Below are 16110 nucleotides of genomic sequence, written 5' to 3' on the forward strand. Positions count from 1 at the left end.
AAAGACTTTTTTTGAAAAGACGCAAACAAAAAATCGATGAAAATCCCAACCCGAGCGTTTGAGTGTTAAAAGTCATTTTCAGTTTAGTTGAAAATGACTATTAACACGAGTGGGACGACATGGGTATTGGATTAAGATCTATACACGCAGCGACAGAATTAAAGAGGAAGAATGCTGAAGCAACTAAATTCATCGGCGTAAATCATAATACTACTAGAGTTATATTATATGAAATTCTCGTTGATATCAATGACGATGCTGACATCATAAACAACAACTAAGCGGAAGAGACGTCGTCGTATAATTTACGATAGGGATTGAAGATCTGAAGACTAATTATTCATTTTATGAAACGACAGTCAATGATCTCGTGAATTGTTGAGTGAATGGTTTAAGTTAACTTTCAAACTTTAAATTAGTTCTCATAATCTTTTTCTTAAAGACAACCTGTTCCCTTTTTTAAACTTTTTCTCTAAAAACAAATGATAGTGCTTTTTATACTCTCATCAGAAACCGTGTTAATTGCGAAAACCGTGTTAATTCCGGAATCCGTGTAAAAAAGCCGTGTATAAAAAAACCGTGCGAAAAAATACCGTGTAAAAAGAAACCTTAGTGTAGTTTATTATATAAGTAGTTTCATCTGCACCTTTCTGCGCCTTTTGATATAGACAAGTTGAAATTTTGTAAAAAAAAACATGAAAAATGGCTCTTTTTCATTAAACTGAAATAATAGCAGCATAGTATGTTTGAGAAAGTTGTGTAGTTTTTAATGATGAAAAAATTTGTAGAACATGAAAAACTCATATAAATTGGAAATATATGTGTTTTCATACAAAAACTGGTTTTATGACACCCTTTTCAGAAAATACATTATATCATGAATTACACTCAAGTTACGGGATTAGTACCTTCAGCAAATTTGTTTGAAATAACTTTCTGCACAACTTTGTCGAAGTAACTTAGCCCCTATGTTGGCCATGAACTAAAATTGTATTTTTTTATCACACTTTTAGGGGGGTTAATAACATAAATAACATTTGTAAGAAGATGGCGTCTATCATTCTGAGTAACTTTGCTAAAGATACTGTACCTGAAAAACCACGTTCCAATCAGTTATCAATTAAGAGCGTGAAATTGCGCTTTTGAACCACTGTGCGCTGGTAGCTGCACGGAGAACCCTTCGATCATGAAATTGCGATATCGCAGTTTTTGATTTTTACGATAGTTGATTTAACTAATTTCTTTTTGATTCAACCAATATGGTTTTTGGTTTGCATATAGTCAAGTAGTTGAAAAATATGTTGTTTTGAATGCTGTCAAATGCCGGAGACAATTGAAAGCAAAACAATAATCGCAATGCGAAAGCAACAACTTTTTTAGTTGAAATCTGTTCGCGTCGCTTCAAAATGTCAATAAAAACAACATCGATGGTTAAAGCGTTTGGTGAAATTGTTTTCATTTGATTTGAGAAATTTATTATTCCATAACAAGTGTTTATCTAACAGCGGTGTTGTGATAAAGTTAACCTTGTTTAAGATGAAAAAGATTTGGTGACAAATTAGAAAATGTTAATGAATGATCATCTCGTAATCTTTCAGGTATGCTTCAAATTCGATCATTGATTTACTTCCAGCAGACTGTTTTACTTCCAGCTGTTTGATACCGAAGATGATGTTCATGCATAAGCATTAAAACGCTTTTTGAGATGAATTTAATTTATAAAAGTAACAGGAACGAAGAGTTTCAAACACACAAAACGCACAGCGTTTGATGGCGTGTTTGAATTGCCGTCGCAAAATTCCAATTCTCAGCGGTTGCTGCACCCAAGCTCATATAAATTGACTAAAATTATCAGTGCACCCGTTTGAAGGCATCATCTTTCAATACTCATTTTAGGTCAGGTATATTTTGATTATTTTCGCAAATCAATAACATCGTTCGAGTTGATTCAACTATTTGCAATGTCTAGAACAAATAAAACCGATTTATTTTTCAACTAACAGAATTTTGTTTCAATAACAATACCAGTTATTTCAACTAAAATATTTGGTGAAATTGAAAGGTATGTGTCCTCACTAACTGACAGCATTTTTTTTTCAAACAATTAAATTAGTTGTTTCAACCATCTGCTAATCGCAAAACAAAAATGACAGTTTAGTTGAAACAACAATCGATTAGTTGTACCAAATTTTAACCAATCGAATTCAGAAAATCAACTAATATTCTGGTTGAAATGGGATCGCGGGTGGTTCCGTGTGTCAACATCCGTTTTGTGAGGTTATCCATAATGATGTCACTAAACAAACTCGAGATTAGCCCCGTTAGCTATAATACTACTGAAATATCGAAATTTGAGGCCAGTGTTCGAGTCCCAACCTGAAAGGATTCTTAGTGTCAGTTGGATCATAGTACTAGCCATGCAATGATTCTATGCGCTATGAATCGGTTTCGAAGTCTGTTAAAACAGAAAGGCCAAATTCCACAAAAGGAGTGTTATGCCAAGACCTTGCTTCCCAGGTTTTTTACTGCATCACCTTAGGTTATTCGAACTGGACTACTATCAACCTTCCGCCTATCAATTTTCCTAAGTCGGTAGTGAATCATAGTTTAACGCCCCCGTATAAAATTCCTACTGAAGAAACAGAATGCCAATGGAGCTATCGATTACCAGTATGCATTCAAAAGTGCAGAAGGCCTTAAGCCCGAATTGATTTCATTGCAGTAGCTCTTGCCAAAGATTCACACCTTCGTCATTCGAGGTAACCGTAAACTAAATGGGACCGAGTGTTGTGTTTCATCGGGGCTTTGGGTTCTCACAATACGTGTTCGGATAAAGTCATCCACAATATCGAAATAAGATCATCGGGTTCTGTGACATATCGCGATGTCAACACCATAGAGTATAAATGAAGTAAGTTTAAATGAAGAGTTTGGTAGCCATTTGTATGCAAAGGGCAAACTCCACCTGTTGAGAGTGATCTACATTGGATGTGTTTGCTTTTGTGCAATTAGCTACGTTTCTTTTTTGGATATCAACGTCATGATCAATATTGCATCCACATGCCCCACTAAAAAATAAATGATTTTGACATTTGCTTAGAGTGTCTGGGACAAAATAAAATATTCAGCAGGGCATTTTAACATTATATAAGGCACGCACTATGGTAACCTAAATTCTTAAATACCTGACAAGATAAAGCAAAACTGCACACAATTTTATTTTATATCAAGTGGAATGGAACATGAAGTTAATGTCTTACAACTAACCGTATAGTAGCACTGAAATATGAAGCTGATCGAATAGACATTGAACTATATAAACCCAAGAAGGAGCCGCCGATTCCGCGACCCCTCGTAAACAAATCTATCAGCACGCGGGCCATCCCGCAGCAAATAGCAAAAAATAAAACAACTCTCCCACGGGGTGAGAAACGAATAGCTAAACATAGTCATAAATTAGTTTCAACTAATTCCAAATGAAAACACTCTCAACAGCAACCGCCGCTGACGTCGTTATTATCGCAACAGCATTATGAGTTACGTTTGTAAGCGTACAGTTCGCAGCCCTTGCAAACCCTCGCTAGAGAGGCACGAATCTGATTCCATCGGTACAGAGGAGAGACAGAGAGTTAGAACCACTAGAGAAAGAACCCTATCCAAATGCCAGACACCCAATGGTTTACAGTTGGTGGAATGAATGGCACAACTGCTTCGGAGGGCCATAGTTACTACTGGAAAAGTACAAGCCCATAGACCTTCCTCGTCCACCCAAACCCAGCCTACTGCTGATCGATGATGCCGGTCAGCATGCATTTGCCGGCATGGCATACTAAGCGTCCGCCGCTAGTAGACAGCCAAGAGACTTGCATCGCGATAATTTCTTCTTCCTCTGGGTACCGCCGACTCCACCGCGTTTGCGCTTTAGCGGTTCTCTCGAAAAGAGGTGCAAATGGAAAACCGCGTGCCGGGGTATAGATTTCGCGTGGTTTTGGCGCGCTTCTCGTATTCGAGCAGTTTGGTTGGCCGTAGCCAGAGCCGGGGCCAGAGCGAGAAGGCTTGAGAATTGGTACTGGCTGGCCAAACGTCGGTGGGTATAAAAGTAATGGTAGTTTCTAACCATGGTATCAAACCATTCGTTGTAATCTGTCAGTGCAGTAGTGCATCCAAGTTCTGTTCTTACCGTGACACCGTGCAGATAAACTTACCGCCGAAATGAAATCCTTCGTAAGTGCTCAGATTAAGTCAGTGTTTGAGGATAAGTTTTTTTTTTTTTTTTTGACAGTCGAAGAATATTATTTTCGTGAAATTCTGAACAATACGTTTCCGTTTCGGGGGCAATTTCGAGTGTAGACTTTTACGGACAGTCTAAAATTAAATCAAGTGATGTTCTAGAACGAAATATTCAAAATTTAAATATGTAAAATTTTTACGAATGTTTTTTGCCTCTGCTGCCCAAAATTCTTAGAATCAAAAGCTTGTCTTTGGATTTTATTAGAATTTCAAAAGTTTTCCGATTTGGTTTACAGTATTTTACTATTCTATTCGATACATGTTCTGGTATATTTTTACTCTGTTACTTTGCACTGTGAAAGAAATTATATTTTAAAAATTTGCATGCTTAGTTTGATCGATATTCAAATAATTATAAAAGATGTTTTTCAACCAGTTGAATGAAATATACGAGGCAAAGTTAATAAAAAACTATCCCCCAAATTTATATACATCGCGCTGCCAATGGATATGCTTTACCTTTAAGTTACCCTGGATATAAGAGCAAACCAACTTGAGCAAGAGGCAGCTCCGCACTTTTATCGTGAATACGACTTACATTTCTATGGGACGCCTTTACCCTATACAAGAATGGCAGAACTTAATCGTGAATATCTCTTGTTGTATTTAAAGCAGTAGCATAATTTTTTCTTCACATTATCGAAAATATGTACAGCAATTTATGATAAAAATTTCAGTAGCATGAGATATCCAAAATTAACTCAAAGTTGAAATTTTCTGAAATGTTTGGTATGAACGAGCATTAAGGTGAAATTCAGTGCCAAAATAAGGCACGCTGAATTCCAAACTCATGAATTGAACAAATCATCACACGAAGCGCATTGTGCAAAGCCGACACATAGGAATACTGAATATTTTCAGTGATTATGTGATTCAAATATCCAAAAGAAAGCAGATTCGAAAAAAATTAAAATCTGTGTTTGCTACTATCTCGTGACATTAGTGGTGCAATAGTAAAGATTTTAAATGTCTGATTTAGATCATACTAAATTTATTGCACCAGAAACATTCGATTTGATGGCTTGTTGTTACCCAGGAATAACTTTCTATTCACTTGGCAGGATACTAGATCTTATTTTAAATTTGTATTATTCATTGGAACATGATTTTTTTACACTGTTCAGATTTAATTTGAATGTTTATTCACAAGAGGTAACTTTTTAGGCCTAGTATTTACATAATTTGGTTGTTACCATTAGAACATGATTTTCTCCTCCAATTGTGGAATTTTGGTTGTAGAGAAAGTTGTACTTGTAATGCACAAAAAAGTAATGAAGTTTACATTACATGTAAATTAATAGTACTATGAAATAGACATCAGTTGAATAGAAAATCTGATTTAAAAATATGACCGATGTAAAATTAAATTGGAATTCATTGATTCGTCAACGAATAAGACTGAATATTAAAAAAAAAACGCTTAGTATTGCTTTCAAAGTATATTGATGAATGAAAAACTATAAAGTAATTGATCCAAATATGCGCATGAAAATTTATGAAAATTCACAAAATATTTTTATCTATGTGTGGAAGGCAGGAGAGGCAGGTTTGTGCAATAAGAAGAATAGATATTATACTGGATTTGAGTCTCACGGAACAACTTCCGATTAAAAATTCTGATAGCTAACAAAAAGTATACGATCAGTTAAATAAATCAATCAAATAAATAGAAAACTGGAAGTCAGAATTTCAAGCAATTTGTGATGCACCTCAGGAAACAGCTTAATTGAACAGAAGAACCAAGCATGCTGCACTGTGCTCGGGCACCACGCCGTTCAATTCTAATCATATCTCTACACTCAGACAAAAAATTAAGGAATTTCATAATGATATCGTATGGTTTTTAGCCACAAGAATATCGTATGCGAATCATGAGACTGCCGTATAAAATCACGAATGTTGGAATTCCAATAAAAAGCTTCATTAAATTTTTAGGAACATTGTGCGAAATTTCTATGACAAACATAACTTCTTTCATATACTGTGGAAGTTGTTCGTATGAAAACTATAATAGTGATAGATGAGATGTATATTGCAGATTTATAAACATTATAATAGAAGCATATTTTTCATATTATTCTTTTGAAATGGTGATTTTTGATGCATCATAAGATTTGCCTTATAATTTTCACTACCGATTTTGTCTAAGTGTACGGCAACACCGACAACAGGCCGCAAAAGAGACAAATCCAAAATCAGCATCTGGCGGCAAAGCGGAAAATTAAGATAGAGCGGAGAGTGAAGATAGATTTGCGATGCGACGTGTAGTGATTGCTGGTGGAGGTGTTACCATAGAAATAGCTGTGTTCTACTGTTCAATTATGTCGTTTTCGCTTGATGTCAAATCTAACCCAGTTTCCACCCAAACTGCTGTCAAGTCATTGGTTTGAAGTTAGTTTCGAACCTAGTTTCAACATTGTTGAACTAGCTCCACCAACATGGACTCCCAGCGGTTATAAATAATTATTTGCACAACCTTTTGTCAGAGAAACGCATGCATTTTTCACATGGCGATTTGGCAACAATCAGAATTAGCTACATGGGTCTCCCGCAAGGCTCATGCCTCAGTCCGCTCCTCTATAATTTTTACGTGAATGACATTGACAGCTGTCTAGTAACCCCATGTACACTAAGACAATTGGCAGATGATGGCGTGGTTTCAGTTACTGGATCCAAAGCTATTGATCTGCAAAAACCATTGCAAGATACCTTAGATAAATTGTCCGTTTGGGCTGTTCATCTTGGCATCGAATTCTCTGCGGAGAAAACAGAGCTGGTCGTCTTTTCAAAAAAGCATGATCCCGCGCAACTTCAGCTTCATATGATGGGAAGAATAATCGAACAGGTTTTGACTTTCAAATACCTCGGGGTGTGGTTTGATTCCAAATGCACGTGGGGAGGACACATTAGGTATCTGATAACGAAATGCCAACAAAGAGTAAATTTTCTTCGAACAATAACAGGGTCTTGGTGGGGTGCTCATCCGCAAGATCTAATAAAATTGTATCAGACAACGATACTTTCAGTGATGGAATATGGATGCGTTTGTTTTCGTTCCGCTGCAAATTCTCATATTATCAAACTTGAGCGAATTCAGTACCGTTGTTTGCGAATTGCTTTAGGCTGCATGCATTCGACACATACAATGAGTCTTGAAGTTCTGGCGGGAGTTCTTCCATTAAAAGATCGATTTTGGGAGCTTTCATCACGCCTGCTAATAAGATGTGATGTGCTGAATCCCATGGTAATTAATAATTTCGAACGACTAGTCGAGCTTCGATCTCAAACAAAATTCATGACAGTATATTTTAACCATATGTCACAGGAAATCAACCCTTCAAGATATATTCCTATCCGTGTCAGCCTCCTAAATGTACCTGACTCAACTTTATTTTTCGACACATCCATGCAGCGCGAAGTGCGTGGAATCCCGGACCACCTACGCTCTATGGAAATCCCAAAAATATTTTCAAGTAAGTTCAGGCATATTAACTCTGAGAAAATGTTTTACACGGACGGATCGCGAATGGAAGAAGCGACAGGGTTTGGTATGTTCAACAATAATGTTTCGGCCTCATTCAAGCTTCAAGAACCTGCATCTGTTTATATAGCAGAGTTAGCAGCAGTTCATTATAGCTTGAATGTAATCGTCACATTATCTCCAAACCATTATTTCCTCTTCACAGATAGTCTGAGTGCAATTGAAGCCATTCGCTCAAACGCTGCTGGCAAAAATGAACCGTTTTTCTTGGGTAAAATAAAACAGTGTCTGAACGACATATTGAATAATAATTATCTAATCACAATAGTTTGGGTTCCGGCTCATTGCTCCATTCCAGGCAATGAAAGAGCCGATATTTTAGCCAAACGTGGTGCTATTGAGGGTGAAATTTATGAGAGACCGATTGCTTTCAACGAATTCTATAGCGCGTCTCGCCAAAGAACACTTGCCAGCTGGCAAGCTTCTTGGGATAAAGATGATCTGGGTCGGTGGATGCACTCAATTATTCCTAAAATATCGACAAAGGCATGGTTCAGGGGACTGGATGTGAGTAGAGATTTCATTCGTGTGATGTCCAGACTCATGTCCAATCACTACACGTTAGATGCACATCTCCTTCGAATTGGACTTTCCGAGACTAATCATTGTGCTTGCGGCGAAGGTTACCGCGATATTGACCATGTTGTTTGGACATGCGTGGAGTTTCGTGATGTCAGATCTCAACTAATAAATTCCTTGCGTACCCAAGGTAGACTATCCAATGTCCCAGTTCGCGACATTCTTGCTTGTCGTGACCTTCCATACATGAAACTTCTTTATCATTTCATTAAATCCATTGGAGTTCCAATTTAAATTTTATTTTATGTTAAACTGTTTTCTCTTCCATGAGTTCAACCAATAGCCAACTATAGGATATTGAATATAAGTGGTGAACTGATACAAACAATCCTGAAATAGTTATAAGATCATGTACAAAATAAATGTATTTTATTTAATGTAATTAAAATAGCAACTCGCTTGATAAAAACAGTGTTTAGATTAACTAATGAGTACCAACATACTAATATGATATTCGAAATGTATTAGGTTTAAACTACTATGTATTGTGGATGCCACGGCGAAGAAAAACTTATGTATATTGCCTATGAAATAAACGTATTTATGAAAAAAAAAAAAAAAAATTGTTGAACTGAAATTGAGTCAGTTTATAACCTGCTTTTTATGTCAGGTTTGCTAAGATCCCCGTTGTTAAGTGCGAAACCAACACAGTTTCGTTAAAAGTTGTTTGAAGAAGCTACCCAGGGTCAATTTCAGTGTTCTCACACGAAAACGAAAACGTCATTAGACTGTCTCTTCATGAGTTTTATAGGCAGGGTAGTTTAATCGGCAAAACAATTTCCCAGAATGGAAGCTAGCTACGGGTTCAAGTCCCGTTAGTTTTTTCGTGGTTTTCATTACATAGTTGTATTCGCATGTCATTTTTTCAATCTGTTTTCCTTGTTAGATACTGATTAATATTAAAACCAGCACAATTGCTATGTCTAAGTTCAGACTGATTTTCATTTACTTAGCTGTAAATCTGAATCTCATTTACGACCTCGCGATCAATTGAGAAAAACTTCTATTGCGCAGGGTGAAACATATATTTTCAAAAAGTGGAGATAAAATGCTACAAAATCAATTACTAGTGATCAGTTACAGTCGTTTCCTACCCATTTAAAACTCTAGATACAACACAATCGTCTTTACGCCATACACTTTAAAAGGAGGTAATAAAATAAATATCGCAGCTTCAAAAATGTTGGAAAGTTTAATTTTCATTAAAAAATTTTCAATTTCCTAACTACTATTGATTTTTAATTTCCTAACTATTATTGATAATAATAATTTAATACCATTAATGTTTTATATGTATAAAACGTAAAGAAAAGAAGAAAACATATTGTACAGGAACGCAGCAACTTCCGATTTACAATTTTGATAGCTAACCAAAATTTTACGATAAGTTTTATAATTTTGAGTCTTTTCGATCAAATTAACTGGAAGCTAGAAGTCGAAAATTTTTGCTTATCAAGAAGAGCAACTCCAATGGATGAACCAGAAGATTTATTTGCTTATATCGTGTTCGTTACTCTAAAAGTTGATGAGTAGTTGAATGTTCATGACAATATAATAAATGCACTGATAAAAAACGAAATTATAATTTATATTATTAATTGGTTGGTTCTGCTGGGCTTGTATCGAGCTTAAGAATAGGAATTACTGTAGTGTTTATCCATCTCTCATGGAAGTAATCTAATGCAATTCCTTTGTTGACAGTTTTAACCAAGAGTCTCAAGACGGAAGGATTTTCAAAAAGAATTTTCAAAATTTTATCATTATCTGTCGATTGAATTAAAAATTTTAAGTTTTCTAATGATTGTCTCGATTCTATCCAAATTCGTCTTAGTAATGTCATCTAGAGACAAATACGCTCAAATTTCAGTGAGACATCCTTTTCAATAGGACTCACAACGTTCAAATTAAAATTGTGGACACTGTTAAGTTTTTGTGCTTCTGTGTCGTCTGTAAGAAGTATTTGATGTCCTTTTTCGAAAGCTGGAATTGGTTTCGAAGGTTTCTGAAGAGCTCTACAACGTTTTCAGAATGATTTAGAACATTTCACAAAAGAATGAATCTATGCTTAATTCCCTTACCTATAGATTACGTTTGATATTGCAATCGACGTACATTATTGAAACGAATAAGCTATTGAAGATTGGTGTCGATGTTAAGAGAGTAAAGTTATTAGAATTAAAAATTATCTCTAGGTCCTATTGAATTTTAATCGGATCGAACTACCGGTTCGAGAGTAATGTGGTAAAATGTGAAAAAACATGAAAAAGAAGTGCCTTCGATTTTCTTTAAATCTGATTCAAATTACTTCAAATTTCTCAGAAACGGCAGGACCGACTTAAACAAATTTTGATTCAAAGAAAAGTATTATATTCCCATAAGTTAGTGTAGAATTTTGTCCGCATCCGATTTCCGGTGCCGGAATTATAGAGTTAAGTGAAAAATTTGTAAAAACTCTTATACATTTAGATCAAAATTGTTTTAATTGATAGATTATGTTAGTTCCTGGTTAAACGAACCGATTTCAGCTATGCCGGTTCCCAGTTCTCGGCTCCGGAAGTACCAGAAGTAGTGGTCAAAAACACAAAAATGGAACTCTCATAATTTTCTCAGAAACGGCGTAGTAGATTTGCACAAATTTTGACTCAAATGAAAGGTGTTATGGTCTCATACACTGCTCATGACGTTTGTTCGGATGCGACTTTCTTTTCAGAAATAACAGGGCGAGGAGTGTTTAAATTTTATAACGTCATGTAGGGCGAAAATACAAAACAAAACCTGAAAAGTTATATAAACTTGACTCAAAACTTTTATAATTTGGAATGGTTATGCTAGTGTATCCTCAAACAAACGTTTTTGTTCTTATTCAAGATTCAAATAATAGTTTTTTGAAGAATCTTTTAGTTTTTTTCCGTAAATACGTTTATTTCTTAAGGCAGTTTACATAAGTTTTTCTTCGCCGTAACATCACTTTTACATAAAATTCTTATCCTAATTTAATTCTAACATAGTCACAACGATTTGAATTTATTAAAACATATTCCTCTTATTACTTAAACATCATCTTAGGTAACTCGTCATTAATTATGAAATCTACTCGGAAATATTATTTGAACCAAACGATTAACTTCTATAAATTATAAAATAAGCTGATATTTTCAGACATTTTGTTGATAATTTCATAAACTGTTTCGAGTTTGTTTGTATCATTACATAATTTTTATTCTAATTTAGCTATTGGTTGAACTCATGGACGCAGCTGGAATCAGAACTAAGTCTTAAAAGGGGCCTTTATTAAATTGAAACTCCAATTTTCTTTATGAAATGATAAATAAGTTTCATGTATGAAAGGTCACGACAAGCAAGAATGTCTCGAACAAGAATCTTTTAGTAATATTTATTAAAACATGAGTTATATGAGAAAGACATCATTACACCATTAGGTAAATTAAAACAAGTTTTCTCGTTAAAACACGCCGGTTCTATTATTAGAGGTTATTTGACAAAACTCTCGACATTTTCACTTCATCCTTCTATGACAGCTTGAACTGTTGATGACGTCATGTTCATTATAAATATGTACAAGCTCAACCAAGTAGCCACATTCTTCTCAGAGGCAAGTTTCTTGATAGCGGAATTCCAGCAATGAGTAACAAGTCATCGGACTTTACATTCTCCGATTTGGATGAAACTTTGCATACGTTGGAAATTGCAGTTTGATTTATATAGATGTAGAGTCCAATTTGTCTTTATATTTGCTTTTGAAAAGTGGATGTGTTAAAACGACACACTTCAACATAAACCGAAGTTCTTTGAATTTCATGTACACATATTTTGAGACTAGTTACTTCTAAGAGAATATTTCAATTTAAAAAATCATGGTCAAGTGTTCAAATTACTATTTTCCATTAAAAACTTGAAGTTTTTCTAATACCTTTAAAATTTTAATGGGAAGACGGCTTGCTTTACTATGATGAAGCTTTTCAATATATACCCTCGGGGAGAGTGATAAGTTTTTGATCGTGAATATCTAATGTGGTATTAGGAGTATAAAGTAATTCAGTCCGTTTTTTTTTTGATCAAAAATGCATTTATTTTAAAATAAAAAGAATTTAAAGATCAATCAAAGTATCATCCATCGCTAATTAGTTTGAAGCCAATTTTCGATTTCTGCGAAAGAAATAGACCGTGCTCAATCCGTTGGATCCGTTACCCGGGTTGGCGGTTCAATGCATAAGGCACTGGTCTTACAAACCAGTTATCGTATGTTCCAGCCCCGACCTGGAAGGATTCGTAGGAGATTAATTTTATCATGTCTTTGCTTGTATTCTGGCCGTTCTTCATAATGCACGGCTCAAACGCATATATTGCAGCCTATACCGATCACCCGTTATAGTATCGCCAACAACAATTCTATGTAAAAAAACCCTTTCTTCGTTGCCTTCGAATCAGCTGTTCGCAAGTGAAAAATCGCCTTTCAATGTCTCTCAGTTTCAGTTCATAAGGCACCTGCTTTTTGAGTCACAGATTTTTCAAGCTCTTTTTGCGTTTGACTCGGATTTTCATCGAGTAAGGCTTCCAACGGTTTTCCATCAATTTTTTTTGTTGCCCAAAGCAAGGCCTGTCTTCAACGCTGAAATCTCCATTCTTGAAACGCCGAAACCATTCCACACATGATTTTTCAGTTGGAGTATTATCACCATAAATATCCACAAGCATTTTATGTGCTTCAGATGCCCTTTACTTTCAATTCAAATTAAAAACTAAAACCTCCGCAAATACTGCTTAGTTAACACAAAATTGTTCATAATTAACACAGTTAAAAACAAGTTTTTTTTTAGCAATTTGAACTGAATATTAATGATACATATCTAATCTTTTGAAATTAACGACATCAGCTATTACTGTTCAAAATTCATAACATCCAGAGCCATCTCTTGAAAATGGACCGAACTAATTTGTACTCCCGATGACTCCATATCGACATGATTTTTGCTACATGCTATCCGAAATATAAGCAACAATTTATGATTCAGCCAAATCAGATAACCATAAACAACTAACAATTAAGACATCTTTAACATTTGGAATCGAGGAGAAACATTCAATTTGTTTAATTTATTTCGTTATGACGTAGTTGTCACGAACGTAGTTCAATTTTTTATTAGTACCCAATGAAAACTCGCGACCAAATAAGAGATTTTCTTTTGTAAATTAAAATATCCTGGATGTGATGACGCATAACTTGAACGACATCCCGATTGAATAGAGCTTCATATATTTTCAGACCAATAGCAGCAATAAACAATATAAAATCATCCATCTTGATTTTGTTTTATCATATGCTAAGTATAGGACGTAGCCTCGAAGACTAGATTGATTTTATGTTTGACACTCATGGCGTTTTCGTTTGAAGCTAAACTCTACCAGACATTGAATATATGCGATTTCGACGCGCACGAATTTGTCATTTCTCTCGCCTACTCGTACGTGCACGAGATTCGATGCGGACTCGCCTGAAGGTGCAAAAAAGTATGGCGCTTACGATTTGTTCGTAAAATGTGAAAGCTTGACAAATTGAATCCTTTTTCGACCCAACAATGTATGGATTTGGCAGCAGTTGGGGTCGGAACTGAGTTAGTTTTGGCTTCAAGTGAAGACGACAATAATTTCTATAGTGGTTCTGTAATATTCGAAAGAGGAAAGTAAACAAACTCTCTTTTGCAGATAGGCCCTGTGGACGTTGTACGCCCAAGCCTAGATTTAAATAAAAAGTCACTTACAAGTAATTCAATAAGAATTCCCGTTAAAGCGAAAAGTGCTACACAAGGAGTTTTATTGATTTTTTTTAATTTTGTTTGAAACATGGAATGAAATGTCAAAAACATGGAATGAAATTGGATGCATACGATTCAAATATTTAACATTTATAACATTTTTCTGTGACTTTGGATCTAGATCTAGTATTTGTTAAATTACATGAAAAGTACAAAGTATTCTCACATTCTAAGCAATTTTTGAATTTCGTTTTCATTCATTTGACTGAAGGTAAACATGGGAAATAAGTTTAAAGAGTAAAATATGACTCTAATGTTGATTAAGATAATTATATTACTAAAAATTTCCTCTTGCATGTCTCGATTAGATTGCCCTGTTCGTCATCCTCGCTATCGCCGCCGTGTTTGGAGCTGAAGAATCCAAGGTCACAGAGAAGCGCGGAATCTACGGAGGTCTGGGTTACGGTTATGGAGGTTTAGGTTATGCCGGAGGCTTGAGCCATGGATACTACGGCGGACTGGGCGGTTATGGAGCCGGTTACCATGGATTGTCCGGCTACCACGGTGGATACTACGGTGGTTATCCAGGTTGGATGCAAGTTTCCTTCGTGTGGAACAATTAATAATGAATCGTGTTTTCTCTTTAAATGACATTTTCAGGATACCTCGGTGGTCATGGGGGATACTACGGTGGCCTCGGAGGATACCCATACGGTGGTTTCGGATACGGGCTGCACTAAGGTGATTGCAGCAACTGCAACATGGTTCCCAATACAAGGCTGTTCCTTTCATCCCACCCAATTTGATATGAGGCGAAGACTTTCAAACATCGAAAAACACAGTGTGTTTAGTTTGGATTACTGCGAAAATGACTAATTATCTCCTGTATTTTTATTTTTTGTACTTACTTTCTTATATACTCAACTGAAACTATACACCGTCAGTGATTGGTGTTTCGAAATTGATGTGTGTAAATATTTGAGATGATGTTACTCTCTTGTACGATACTTTTACATTAGTATGTAGATTTTGTACAGTACAATAAATTTTTTAAAACAATTTTTATGATGTTGCATTTATTAATATTTGTCTCTGTAAAAAATATGTGACTACAGGTTGTTGTAATAGTTAGTGCTGTACAATGTTTGATTTGATGCTGCTGATAACTGATGAAGCTCTATCGAAAATTCATTGCAATTTATATTTTTCAAGATTGTTGCTTAATCATTTTACCCCAATTCGATGTCAGAAAAAAATGTTTTTCGGGGCATTCATATTTATCAGCACGTATCCCAGGAGCCGAAACATCTAATAAAATTTAGTACTAATGTGGTAATTCAGACACAGACTAACAGACATGACAGTATGAATAAATTCTTATAAAAATAATTTTTCGTGATGCACTAGTTCCATCTATATTGTACTGCGCGAACTATCTACTATCGGTACACCCCTTGTGTTATGTAAAAGTTTTTTTACTAGTTGGTTCCTCCTCGTTTGTCAACACCGATCAGCTGCTTGCAGGGATGCCTGATTTCATCATAACATTTCAAAATGAATCGCCACAATAAATTATTGGATTACGTTAATAATATATTAAATTTTTTTAGCGATGTTGGAAGGTAACCATTTATTTTTCACAACGTTGTTCATCTAGACTATTTTTATTGTGTTGGTAATTTTCACCCGAAATTAAGTGGCGGCAGACCAGGAGTAAGTAATATTGTTTTGCGTTGGAGGATGAAAGGTAGGCACAATTCTGTATATAGTTTTGGCAATATGTATTACATCTGTATCCTGCAAGAAATTCGCATGGACGAATTCAAATCAATACATTAAAGGTAATTCTGTATGAATGGCAACTCTGTTGGTGAATGAGAAAAATAAACACAGTCTAGATGACAGACAGGATGTTTTTGATAGGGT

At 35.3% G+C, this 16110-nt stretch overlaps 1 protein-coding gene across 1 annotated transcript; it reads left to right on the forward strand.

Annotated features, from left to right (window-relative positions):
* Positions 1 to 4117: 4117 nt before the first annotated feature.
* Positions 4118 to 15243, forward strand: LOC131430891 (keratin-associated protein 19-2). Its single transcript, XM_058596139.1, has 3 exons — positions 4118 to 4224; positions 14553 to 14772; positions 14845 to 15243. The coding sequence occupies exons 1-3, from the start codon at positions 4213 to 4215 to the stop codon at positions 14922 to 14924; spliced, it is 312 nt and encodes a 103-aa protein (XP_058452122.1). The 5' UTR covers positions 4118 to 4212; the 3' UTR covers positions 14925 to 15243.
* Positions 15244 to 16110: the final 867 nt, after the last annotated feature.

This window comes from Malaya genurostris, chromosome 2 (genome assembly GCF_030247185.1).
Source record: "Malaya genurostris strain Urasoe2022 chromosome 2, Malgen_1.1, whole genome shotgun sequence".
In the NCBI taxonomy this organism is placed as follows: domain Eukaryota; kingdom Metazoa; phylum Arthropoda; class Insecta; order Diptera; family Culicidae; genus Malaya; species Malaya genurostris.

Excerpts from the sequence above, each read along its gene's own strand:
- LOC131430891 (XM_058596139.1), top strand. Across the intron at positions 14,773-14,844 it reads ATACTACGGTGGTTATCCAG|GATACCTCGGTGGTCATGGG; the intron begins GTTGGATGCAAG and ends TGACATTTTCAG.